This window comes from Sparus aurata, chromosome 9 (genome assembly GCF_900880675.1).
Source record: "Sparus aurata chromosome 9, fSpaAur1.1, whole genome shotgun sequence".
Lineage (NCBI taxonomy): Eukaryota > Metazoa > Chordata > Actinopteri > Spariformes > Sparidae > Sparus > Sparus aurata.
The window spans coordinates 19,300,064-19,312,652 of NC_044195.1; the positions used below are offsets into that span (position 1 = coordinate 19,300,064).

The 12,589-nt window shown below is 38.1% G+C and overlaps 2 protein-coding genes across 4 annotated transcripts in view; both read right to left on the reverse strand.

Moving 5' to 3' along the window:
- Positions 1-7,635, reverse strand: part of myo3b (myosin IIIB) — a 77,562-nt gene extending 69,927 nt beyond the window's left edge. For both annotated transcript variants that reach the window (XM_030429236.1, XM_030429235.1), the window contains exons 1-2: positions 7,519-7,635; positions 7,144-7,180 (exon numbers count right to left, since the gene is read on the reverse strand). In XM_030429236.1, the coding sequence (XP_030285096.1) occupies positions 7,144-7,180; positions 7,519-7,585 (104 nt within the window). In that variant the 5' untranslated portion in view covers positions 7,586-7,635. The remainder of the gene's footprint in view (positions 1-7,143; positions 7,181-7,518) is intronic.
- A 1,523-nt stretch (positions 7,636-9,158) lies between these two features.
- Positions 9,159-12,589, reverse strand: part of ubr3 (ubiquitin protein ligase E3 component n-recognin 3) — a 46,230-nt gene continuing 42,799 nt past the window's right edge. For both annotated transcript variants that reach the window (XM_030428154.1, XM_030428153.1), the window contains 2 exons: positions 12,321-12,460; positions 9,159-11,124 (listed from right to left, as the gene is read on the reverse strand). In XM_030428154.1, the coding sequence (XP_030284014.1) occupies positions 11,007-11,124; positions 12,321-12,460 (258 nt within the window). In that variant the 3' untranslated portion in view covers positions 9,159-11,006. The remainder of the gene's footprint in view (positions 11,125-12,320; positions 12,461-12,589) is intronic.

Here is a 12,589-nt window from a genome sequence, read left to right on the forward strand (position 1 = left end):
TGTGCAGAGCCAGACCTCCACGAGGAATAAAGACCCTGAGTCTCATATGATTATTCTCTGATCGTGAGCTGTTTACCAACATTGGGGAAGTCAGAGATTAATTTTTTGCTTTTGGGACTTAAACATTTATATATCCTCACTCCTGTTTATCGACCTGACTACAGCAGTGATCCACGGAGGTGAACTCCACTGTCTGGTGTTAACGTACAGTACTGCTGACTGCTGACTGGAGCTGAAGGGGAAATATATTTTAACCATCATTGTTGATGAAAATCTATCTGACATGAGTTTTATTCACATAACCTTCAGTCTCATTCCTCTCTGACTCTCCCAGAAATTACAGCGACAGGCATCAAAAAGAAACGCAAGGTTACGCAATTAAAATCTTGATTTGTCTCAATCTGAACCCTTTTAGGAACATCTGGGATTATATAAATACACAACTCAACAAAATATACATCAAAGGCCTAGTCATTTTTAGACATCTTAATCTTACATGTTATAACTTTACGTGGAAACTTACTAGAATCTGAGAGAAATCCTTTACTTTGTCCTACAAAAAGAAAGCTTCTTGGTGAGCCTCAAAACAGACCAGACAGACTTTGCAGCAAGAGAGAAAAACACATCTCCCTGTTAACATCACAGAGAAGCAAGTAATTCAAATAAAAAAGTAGGATCTCTGTAGAGCTGTGCGTGCATAGCTCAGAGCAGCGCATTCAATCCCAAGGGCTTTCTCATTCAGCTCAGTGAAACGACTATATCCGCCAAGGGAGCCACTTAACAGGTTTAAAGCTGCAGAAATCAAAGCAAAAACAAAGCAGACAGCTGTAGGTGGAGACGACAGCACTCTACTTACATGGCGAATGTTATTTTCTTCTGACTCATCGGGCCTGAGAAAAACTACAACTAAAGAGTCTCTGGTGATCATAATAAAACAACACCAACAGCAACAGCTTCCTCGAGAGGATGGACAACAAGTGGCACTTGACGGAGACACTGAATTAGCTCTCTCCACGGGGACCTTGTCACTGCCCACAACTAAGAAGCGCAATCTCTTCAAGATCAATTGGATTGGACAGAGATTAACTTGACAAGTGCCGTCCTCAATGAGCTGTGTGCAGACAGCACACCTTCACACAAACTGTTTTGTAAAATGATTTTTATGTCAACTGTGTTATAAGGTGGTTTACATGTCTTCAGCTTATAAGAACAGATGATTAGCAGTGATGCAGAGGCCCAAAATAAATCATGCTTTTAAACATTCAAGTGATGTTTCTGTGACCAAATACATGTCAGACCAATGATGCGAGGCATTAAGTGTCAAAACAGCTGAAACAGAATAACATGATGGATGAGGAAGTGGTGCTGCCATGTTGGGATACATGCATCCTTTTTTTTTTTGCAAAATGACACACATTCCAGATATAAACATGATGGAGAGGAATGTTTGCGTACGATCTCACTACCGCTCCACTCGTCACAAACGTGTTGTGCATCACGGAGGCCGTGTGACCCTGAGGGAGCGAAGTCGAGATCAGCAGATTGATGCGAAAAACATGAATGATGTTTATCCCTCGGGAGCCGCGGCAACTCAGACACATAAGCACAGATTTATGAATTGTTGTGCATGCAGGATGAGCAATGGCATCCGGGTAGATATTAGATGGATATACATACCGCTATTCTGCGGAGACATTCAAATATGCAGCACTGAGTTCTAACTGATATCCTTCACCGTGTCCTTCAGGGAGCCGCGTGTGATAGAAGCAACAGCTAACGTACCTTTTGTAATTCAGTTATTTTTGTCATCAAAAGGGAGAAACTACAGGTGAAAACATTTTTATATATATATATATATATATATATATATATATATATACATATATACATATATATATATATATATATATATATATATATATATATATATATACATATACATATATATATATATAAACCAATCAATTTTAAGATTTTGTAGATGAGTAAAAAGAAAACGTCCAAACTACAACATGTCAAACTAATTTTCACAACAAACAGGGGAAGCACAACACTAGAGTAACTGCTAACTGCAGCTGTCGTTAGCTAGTTAGCTCAGTTAGCCGTACAGGAAGTTGTCCAGACTGGGAGCTTGAAGCACCAATCAAGTGTAATAATGTCAAAGATGTAATGTCTTCACATTTGAGCGGTTTATTCCAGTTCGGATTTATTTCCTGGAATCTTTTGCAAATTAGTGTGCAACTAATTGCCATATTTAAGCATTAAATATCTGAAAATGTTTTTCCATGACTAGATTGTTTAGATAAAATTCATATGTGGGCATTTGTATTTTATATTAAAGAGCAAAACTGGCTATGTAGCCAAGACTGCACTGAAAAAGTTACACAGTGCACCTTTAAAAGATAATTACACATGGTAAGTACCTGAATAACTTACCTACAAGTATTGTTTCATCTCCAGTCTAATAATCCATCATTGATTGTTCTAAAGTTAATCGGCCACGTTAAACTGTGCGTGAATAATGCATCACACCTGCCTTATTAATCAACAAGATCCAAACCTGTTTACGTGCCATTTATAACTGTCGCTCTGTTTTGTAACATGCGGCTCACCTGCTCTGCATCTACATCGTGCTCTGAACACATCACCAGTCACCTGTCGCCAAGACACCTTCACCGACTTCAGTAACAGATGGCTCATATAACGGCCGGCTTAATTATCAACATTTTGCTTCATCTTAGAAATAGCCTCAAAAAGTATAAAAGTAAAAGCTGTTGAAGTAAAACACAACAACAAGACTTTAACATCAAATTGTGCATCAGTCAAGCATAAATAATCTCACCTACTGTTTGAACATCACTCATAAAAAGACTTCATCACAAGCATTTACAACTATCACACACACAAGTGGTCATTTACTTGTTTGCATGTACTCATTATTCAAAATAGCGGTCAAAAATCATTAAAGCTCAGATCATAAAGCCAAAAGTGACGCATACCTGTTTCTGTGAAAGTGTTTGTCTCTCCCGCACACAGAAAAAACCCACACTAATTCATGCTAATCTATAGGGATTAATAATTCACCAGTAATCTGCAACCCGATCTGCAACACCGTTAAATATTCAGGTGGCAGATGTGTCCGCTCATAATGGTGGCTGATATGAAGCATCTCAGGTTGCTCACAGGTAACCAGGAAGTGTGTGCTAGTTGCTAAGTCACATGAATTGCTGCCCGTGTCCTCGCTGTACATTATGTTCAGCTGCTTGAAATGATGCCAGCTTTAGTGGGAATGTTACATGAGGACTCCACTGACCATAAAGTCAAATTCAAGTCCAGAACTGTGCAGGCAATTCCAACGTCAAGTTTATAATCATCTATATAGATATCTACATGCTGTTGTTAAAAATAACACATTATTCCACCTGAAGAACCATGAGATTGCATGTTGCTGTTGCCTGGAGTTTAAAGCCCCAGGGATCTAATGATGTGAAAGACAGTCATGCCTGCTGGAAAGAGCTTTAATATGAGCAGATCTCACTCCAAGAAGAGCTCAAATTTTCATGCATGTTAAAAGATGCAGTTCCTGAACTTTTTCACTCATGTCCACCTTTGGAAGCTATACAAATATCCCCACTCCAACCCATTCCATCGCAAATAGATTATTTATCAATGTGAAAACTAGTCACAAAAGGAGTATGTCACTGAATAGGATTATATAGGATTTTAATGCATGTTTCCCATCAGTATATATACACTTCCCTTTTTCTGCGTCTTGTTGATTACTGGATCATTTACCAACTCTTAACCTTTAAAAGCTTTTTAATCTTTAGCATTTGCAGAGAGAAGAGAGGTAGCAAAGGGATATGGCATCGTTTTAAGGGAAGAAAGAGATGACATTTCTCGACTTCGTCCCTTAAAACTGCGTTCTTTATAATGGCCAGAAGGGGGCAACTTCACCAGTTTCAAAATTAAGTCCCAATTATATTTAAGCTTGTGAGAAAATGACCCCACTTCAAACTTGATTAATTACCTCAGTAAACAATCAATTTAATGAATTTAATCATTTAGACAATAACATACAATAAAGCAGTTTATGCTTTCTTTTGTGGCTACCTTGGGACTCTGAAGTCATCATCATAGTGTGTCCGTGAGCTCTAAGTGAGATCAAATCAGGATATCCTCCCCAGCTACATAATCTTGTCCAAGTATGGTCACTTCTAGCTCAAAAAGAAAAAGAAGATACAAGATCGTGACGGCCATAACTTCCAAAGTCAATGTGTGATGTAACCGTGGGTTTACACTTCTCTGTGACTCATGTGATCTATGTATCGCTAGTTCCCACATGTTTTTCGGTTGTCTCCCTCCCCTCAGCCTGGAAACCGCTGAATGTAACTGACAATATGCAACAAAGTAGATGTTCAGCAGTGTTTTAAATATTTATGATACTACGTTGTTCCATGTCAGAAGTGTAACATCAATCGTTGACCCGATATCAAAGGTTTTTTTTCCTTGAAGTCACAAAGCAAAGAGAAAACCCAAACACTGCTCTTTTAAATGAACAGCAGATACGTCACTGCTGCTTTGAAACAGGACACCATTGGTCCTCAATGCTCAGGTCAGGTTACTCTTTGTTTACCATACTGTGTCAGCATACCTGAAAAGGGACATCGTATCTGGCGTATAAAATGCTGGTCAGTGCTTCTGTGTGACACAGTGAAACAGTTTTATAGACAATACATAAAAACTGTACAGGTTTACGGTTACATGTTGCTTTGTGATAATGTAAATGCAGATGCTTCTTGGGCAAGATAAAATATTCCCCCCCAACATTTGCATTTACGGTGCATCTACATAATTCCCAGTTTCAATGATGTTGGAGTTGGTAACAGCTTTAAATGATGTGAACAGCTGCAGCACACGGACTGTCTTTGTCACTAGAAACACTGCAAAGTAAAAGTGAGTAATCTAATTTTCTGCTTCCATCAAACTCACACAATCCCACCCTCTCTGGTTAAAGCCTTACGGGAACACCACTTGGTAAACCCTTTGGTAAGTCTGTGTAGAGAAAAAAAACTCTCAACTATAATCCCTTTTAAGGGGATATGAAGAGGCTTTGCAGTAAACCTCCACTAGCCACGAGTCAGGCCGAAGGCACGGTGCCCTTGTTCTCACCCTTGACGACAAAAGCCTCACGCGACCAGAAATAAACACTTTTTTTCCCCCAAGTTTAAGCGCCCTAAGCTTAGCAATGGACCTGCATGAATAATAATCTCAAAGCGACAACATTGGATATATAAAACATCAACATTTTATCATTCACAAAAATGTTTACCTCTAATTACAGATTCATATCTTCATAAAATACTAAATCACATCATCAGTCCTTTAGAATATAAAACATTAATCTAAATTTCAATGTTATTTTAATGAATCAACATAATAGAATCTCCTTATTCTAACAGCAGTGATTTCCAGATAACTACAGCAACATAGAAATCTATTTGATGATTACTGTCAATATTTTGCATATGAAGTGTCTGTTACATTAATGTTAAATGTTGTTAATGGTAATACTAATATGAAATGTTTTAAAGGTATAAAACACATTGATACAGTTAAGTATTGTGGCATAATGTTTTGTGATTAAATCAATTCTATAAAACACTTACAGATTTTTTAATTTACAGTTAACATGAAAATGTTCATGCTAGGTACTGTTTATTTTCTTAATTTGTTTTGTTTTTATCAAATTTTTATTGCAACTTAATTTTTTCATACATTTTTACTGATATAGGCAATTGTTAATTCCTTTGGACAGATTGCACTAAAAGTACTGTGATGTTGGATGTTACAGGGTCTGTGTTAGGTTACTCAGACTTTATGCAAACGGGAGGTGCATTCCTTATAGTTTGACTTTTCTCAACATTACTTTTAAAAAAGAATCGCAATATATTCTTATATATTGAATCGTAACAACTGTTTCGTGGTGCAGTTTGGGATTATGCATCTGTAGCATTAGCTGCTAGCCACAGTACAGTGATTATCCTGTGGGATCACTATAGTGTGGCGTTTTAGAAGAAAGTATATGTTTTAAAACTAATATGGATACATATTAAACACCATGCTTTGGTCATCCAGCCTTGGAATATTTGCCTACAAGATGAAGGCTGGATGACCAAAACATGGTGTTTAAATAAAGCTGGTGAACAGCTCTCCTGGGAAAGGACATGCCTCACTCAGCTGTTGAGGGTTTGGGTTTGATTCCTCCTTGTAGATTTTGCTACATATAATTTGGCCGTCATAAAAACATTTTGAACCACAAGAAGTTCTTCAGATGTCTCTAACTGAAGCTAAAAATATGTCTACAATGACATGCTAAAACTTGATTTTGAACCCTGAACACCGGGCACTTGTCAAAATGTCAAGAACAAGGTCAACTCTTCTGGGCCATCAAATCCAGTTACCTATGGTCTCTGCCATTACTACATCCTCAGAGTGTAACGTTCAGTGTGTAGTGCTACAATCTCTTACTGCTGATGACTACACTGTTTTTGAGCTAAAAGACAAATCATTACTCTGTTATTAATGCAGATAAAGTACAGTTTCACCAATTACATTTTTTAGGCAGTCATGTGCTGTTTGATGGAGTCCAGTCTCAAATGGTGGACTTTAATCTTGAAATGTCAAGTTCATTCTCAACATTTCAACTTTATGCGCAACATTTCGACTCTATTCACAAGATTATATTTCAACTTCATTCCAGACATTTCCGACTTTTGCATAATGAAAAAAAAAACTTCCAACTCTTTTTTTAAATTTTACTTTTCTTGGTCGTCTGTCCCTAATACTCTTCTATACACTTCAACATCCCTAGTGAATGTTGAAAAAACTTTCTGGCTCTCCACTGAAAGTCTTTCAATGTTTTTGCTAGGTGGGCACTTTATTTTCCCGCCACAGACATCTGCTCTGCGCTACATTGCCTAAAATGCCACATGTTGAAAGAACTTTACGAACATTTTTCCTCTCGTCTCCACCCCTTTTCAAAACAAAATGAAGCACTTTAAAGTGAACAACAACTGAAGCGAACCAGACGAGCTGCCAGTGAAGTCACCAGGCCCTGTGATGAGGAAACACGAGTCCTACCTTGTCTGTGCTGCCTCCGCTCTTCCATCTCCAAAATCTGCAAAACAGGAGAAACCTTGTCAGACATCAGCTGATCCCAGCTCAGTCCTGCAGCCATCTCTGTGTTTCCTCACAGCCAACACTGGAGAGCGGTTGTTTGTTTTTTTTTTACATTGTGACCCTCACTGTTATGGCTTTAACTAACAGGTCTTCACATGCAGCTTACCGTCCATAGCAACATGTCCGAATTGATTTCCCTGTTTACTCAGTGAAGGCTTTAATTATTAACAGTACAGACACCTGAGCACGCGGCCCTGCGGACCACTGGCTGACCCATGTCACCTCCTCCAGGCCCTCAATGGGCTATTCATCCCTCTGTGGCTGCGGTGTACGTACCTGGACGGGGAGATAATGAGGAAATGTCCAGTGATGCTCGCCGTAGCACCGTCTGCAACAACAGCATCTCTCAGTATGAAACCTGTGGCACGGTTTCGGTGGTTTAACGTGGGCTGAAATCCTTCTCTGGTCCATAGTGGAGGCTTGTTTCTGTTTGTGTAATTGGCAGAAAAAGAGGGGCTTTGTGCGGACATTGGTCATTAGCCAGGGGGCCTCCCTGCTTTATGAAACGTCGACCCAATTATCCTCAAAAGGGCTCAACCAACATGGCAGTGAAGTTTCCCTCTGGTGCCCCTGAAAAAAGCCAGTGGACTATAATGTGCAACAGTATATAATCGATAGAGCTTACTGTTATGCATTTTTGTGACTCATTTCCTCACTTTTTACTTTTCCTACTCAAAAGTAGCATACACTGATAGTTCAGTGATGTCGGCATTGTGTCATGATGCAGGTGACCAGTTGCATTAAGGGAATATCTTTAAAAACAACCACGTAAAGTCGCATTATTCGTTGAAAAGGTTCCAGGTTTTGTCTGCAGGAGTCATGATCTGATGAGCTCCAGTGAACTGAGACCCCTGGTGGACAGCTGAAGGTAGACGTCTGTATCCTACCAGCCAACATGTCCTCACTACAGGAAACAAGGCCATTACAGAGTCACATATTTGAGTTTTGTGGGGCTGAGTTGAGCAGATATGAATCCTCTTTCCTCTGGTCTGGTGTCAGCCAGGTTTCTGGAAAATGTCATCATCTACACCTGCTAGAAGGAGAATGGTAGTGTTATTATCTGCAGCAGGGACAGATGAACATTTGAATGAGCGGTGGAATGTAATGAAGTACATTTAATAAAGTACTTGTAGGTGTTCTCAGGTACACATTTGAGGTGATGTACTCTTGGTCATTTTGCTGCACTTATTTGACAACTTTAGTCAGACATACTTGCTTATCACTTTAAGATTTTTCCACAAATATGTTAAGAACTTGTAAAATATATAAATAGTCAATTAATCAATAATTTCCCTAAATTAATCGATTAATTCCCTAGGTCAAAAGGCCCTTTAGGGTTTTTCAAAAGCCCCGCAGGATCTTGTATTTAAAAACCTTTTAAAAATCCAATAAGAAAAATGTTTGGTCCTTTTAGGATTTCCTCAATCCTATTGGAAATCTTTTTTTAATGCTGTTGGTTATGATAAAATCCCTTAGGATTCCCATAAAACTCCTATAAGAATTCTTTATGAAGAGCTTCTTCTTCTACTTCTTCTTCATTAAATCAACAACTGTTGGTGCTGCTTTATGTAATAATACATTTAGATATGTCACAGAATAAACAAGAAGTGATACGCTGTGGTTTCTTTCTCATGACAAATGTACTTATTGTAAGTTGCTTTGGACAAAATTGTTCGCTAAATGCCCTAAATTTAATATAAAAAGGTAAATGTAAACCTAAGAAAACGATCTGAATACTTCCTCCTTCACCAGTTTTGATATTTGACAAAAGCAACTATGACACTGCAAGAACACAGATCATAACCAATACAGCATCACTGCTCTAATATTGAGAGCATAAGAACAGACAAGGTGATTGATTGTACCTCTTTAAAAAAAAAAAAAAAAAAAAAACAGGAAACAAAACAGGACACAAATCAGTGTGATTATATTTTATTCACATATGTTACATTTTGCATTAAATGTCCAAGTCATACTTTCTGATCAAACTCAGAAAGTTTGAGTCAGCACCTACAGTAATGTACTGTATTCTCTCTTCATTCATTCAGGAGAACACACAAGAGCTTTCAGTTACAATTTACACCCATTACTCGTTGGCTATTTGGTTGCGGTCATTTACAAAGTGGGTACTGCGAAATAAAGAAAGAAGAGGAGAAACTCAGTAAACAGAAAAAGCAGCATGCATGAATTCAAGAGGAAAGTTTTTCAAGTGTTAACTTAGAGATTCCTCGATGCAGCACGACACGGCCCACCATTTGAAAACCAGACATCAGCGGTATGCCGTGTATCACTCGCAAAAAAAATAAAATAACGCTAATCTTTGCAGGCACGACTGGATAGACTTCCTCTCTTCCAGAAAAAAAAAGATGATAATCAGAAAATTAAGTAGCTAAGACACTTAAATAATGGTGGCTTAAAGGATGTCATGCACAGTGTATAACGGATACTCAAGTCTGATAATCTTGTGATGTTGGAATGCAACTATGAATCACAACTAGGAGACGCGTGGAGAAGGGATAGTCATCACAATAAATGTTTCATACTGGAGTCAGGACTCGACAATTGGGAAAAAAATAACTTTTTGACAGCACAGAAACATGAAAAGTATTGGCATTTCTTTTCAAGGACATTTCATTTCATCAAGTTTCGTATACTTTGACAGATCCAATAAAATATTTCTGCTCTCATATAGTTGTTCAGCTTTGACCGCAAATTTCCTTCCCTAACGAAAGTATCCCATTTAAATTCCGTACGTTTGACTTTAGGTTTTTGGGGAGCGACGACACATTTTTGATTATTCACTGACCTGTTAAAGTCGGCATCTTAGCGTCTTCTTCAGAACCAACCAGGAAAAAATAAAGAGAGAAAACGATATTGGGCAGGACTACAAAAAGTGTAGTGAGCATAATGAGTTGACCGCATACCCCCTTAAACAATAGAGAGTGGATTGAGTCGACATTCCCAGCCATCTACCAAAAAACTCAAAGCACAACCTTAGAAAAAAAAAAGTCTTCACAAAAGTTAAAATTACTTACTTGAACAATGAGCAGCAGCATTTATTTAAATATCTAAAACTTATCTTAAACAGCAAAAAAAAAAAAAAAAAAAAAAAAAATTCCTGAGGATGGATTGCAACTAGACCCATAAAAAGAGCCTTTGCTTGTTTGCAAAAAAACTCTAGTGTTTTGATGGGTGGACTTGTCCTGCCTACCATCACATGTCAGCAGACAATGAGTGCACATTGCAATAACATCGCCACACTCATCAGGAGCTTGAAACTCATGCCAGCACAGCAGAGCACATTTCGATAAATAAAAGGGATATGCATTTAACATCGTCATAAATGGTGCAAAAAGGAACCAAACTTTGCAGGGACACTCAGCACTTGATATATATTTATTTTTTTAACCCAAATAAATACGACAGGCTTCAACAGCCTGTTCCAAACCAATTTAATATCTGGGCAAAGTTGTGCTTTTTTTTAATTTTTTTTTTTTAAACTTGGATCTTCTCAAATTATTCCCTGTTGAAAACCACACAATAAACCACTTAAACACACACACGTGTTAATCTTTAGGCATGATTGTACACCAAACTTCACATAAACCAAGGCTGTGGCAGCAAAATCCTCGTTAGATGTTTGTATTTATCACGTTTGAGAGTTTCCAAATATTTTTGATCGAGGCAGACACAAGAGCCAAGGGGGGGGGGGGAAAAATCTTCTCCGTCATGGGTTGCTGTTTTTCAGTGGACTTTGGAAGATCTTAGAGTCCATTATAGTGAGGCCCCCAACGCTTATTGATGTGATCAAAGGTGTGTGAAACCCACTGTTGCTCCAACACTCGATACCTCTCTTCACATAAGAAGAGAGGTTTGCCGCGGCTGCAGAGAGGCCAGAGGGGAAAAAACAGGAGTGAGTTTGTTTTCTTTGCAGCAACAAGTATCAAAAATAAAGCTGTGTCCCAATTTTATACTAGATCCTGATTCTAAGAAGGTTTTGACCAAGTTGGGTGTTTGTACTTCTCTAAGGATTCTAAAATATTAAGTTACAGTGATGTAATGATGAGTTATTTTAATTTCTGAGTATGGGTATCATGATTATCCAATTCTGCAATTTGATTTGACTTTTGATTCTAAGGTCATGATTTGATGTGATTTTCTAAGTAATGATCAAATGATCATTGTTTTATGCCCAGACAACAATCATTTACATTTTGTAATTGTACTCTAAAAAAGTATTCAACAACAGCTTGACTTTATCCTGGTGGCTTTATGCAGATTAGGGTTAGCCAAGTTCAAATAATATTCACCATAAATAAAGATTTGAGAGTTTAGCAAGAAATATTATCCTGCAAGGACTTAACAGTAAACACTAGAAATCAATTTTTTTTCTTTCTCATATCTGTTCAAAGTAAACCCCCCTTCCCAAACAAATCAATAAAGGAAAAATAAAAAATAAACCCAACATATCCGACACTGCTGGTGTCACCTCCAATACTAGACAACTGATTGTTATGATGATGATGATGTTGAAGTGTCTGAGAGTGCAGCTGCAGGGTATGGTAAGCTAGCGGTGTCATCTTAGATGTGTTATTTTCTTCTGACACGCACAATCAGGTGGCAGTGAAGACAATAAAAATACTGGAAGAGTCGCCACTCCTGCTTTTGAGTTTGACGATTAAACTATCAAGTTTCTCATTGCAATTGATTTTTTGATTTAGAATCAAAATCACGACACCCCTTGTCCTGAGTGTTCTGTTGATGTAGGCACAATGCTCCTCACAAAGACACACAAGGAGCTGCTAACTATCCAAAAAGTTGGCAAACTTGTTTTTGTCTTTGTGAAACTTAAATTTTCAAAACTGTCAGCAATGATGAATTATTCTGCACTGGTACAAAAATGGGAAAGTAAATGGATTTCTTATACACTACCTACAAATACAGATTACTACGACGATTATGCATCGTGTATGTATAATAGAAGTGGGACACAGCACCCACACAAACAGTTTTATTCAAATGTTTTATCTGTGTAAAGCCTTCTGCCCAGTACTGTGACGTGATGTGACGTGTCATACCGTAAATCGCGGTCCTCCTCTCCATGGGCATCAAGGTAAACAGAACCCCACAGGCAGAAACGATGTCCACGGATAATGATGATGACTGAGGCATTTATCAGTAGAAAGATGCCTGTAGCTGCGCCACAATGTTGGGAGTGCTGCATGCGACAAAATCAAAAATAAATAAAGATTTAAAAATCTTGACACTCCCATAGAGCGATGTAAATTAAGCTTGCACATTGGTATAGCACACGTAAATCAGTTCGAAAGCAGTTTTTGTTGCAGTA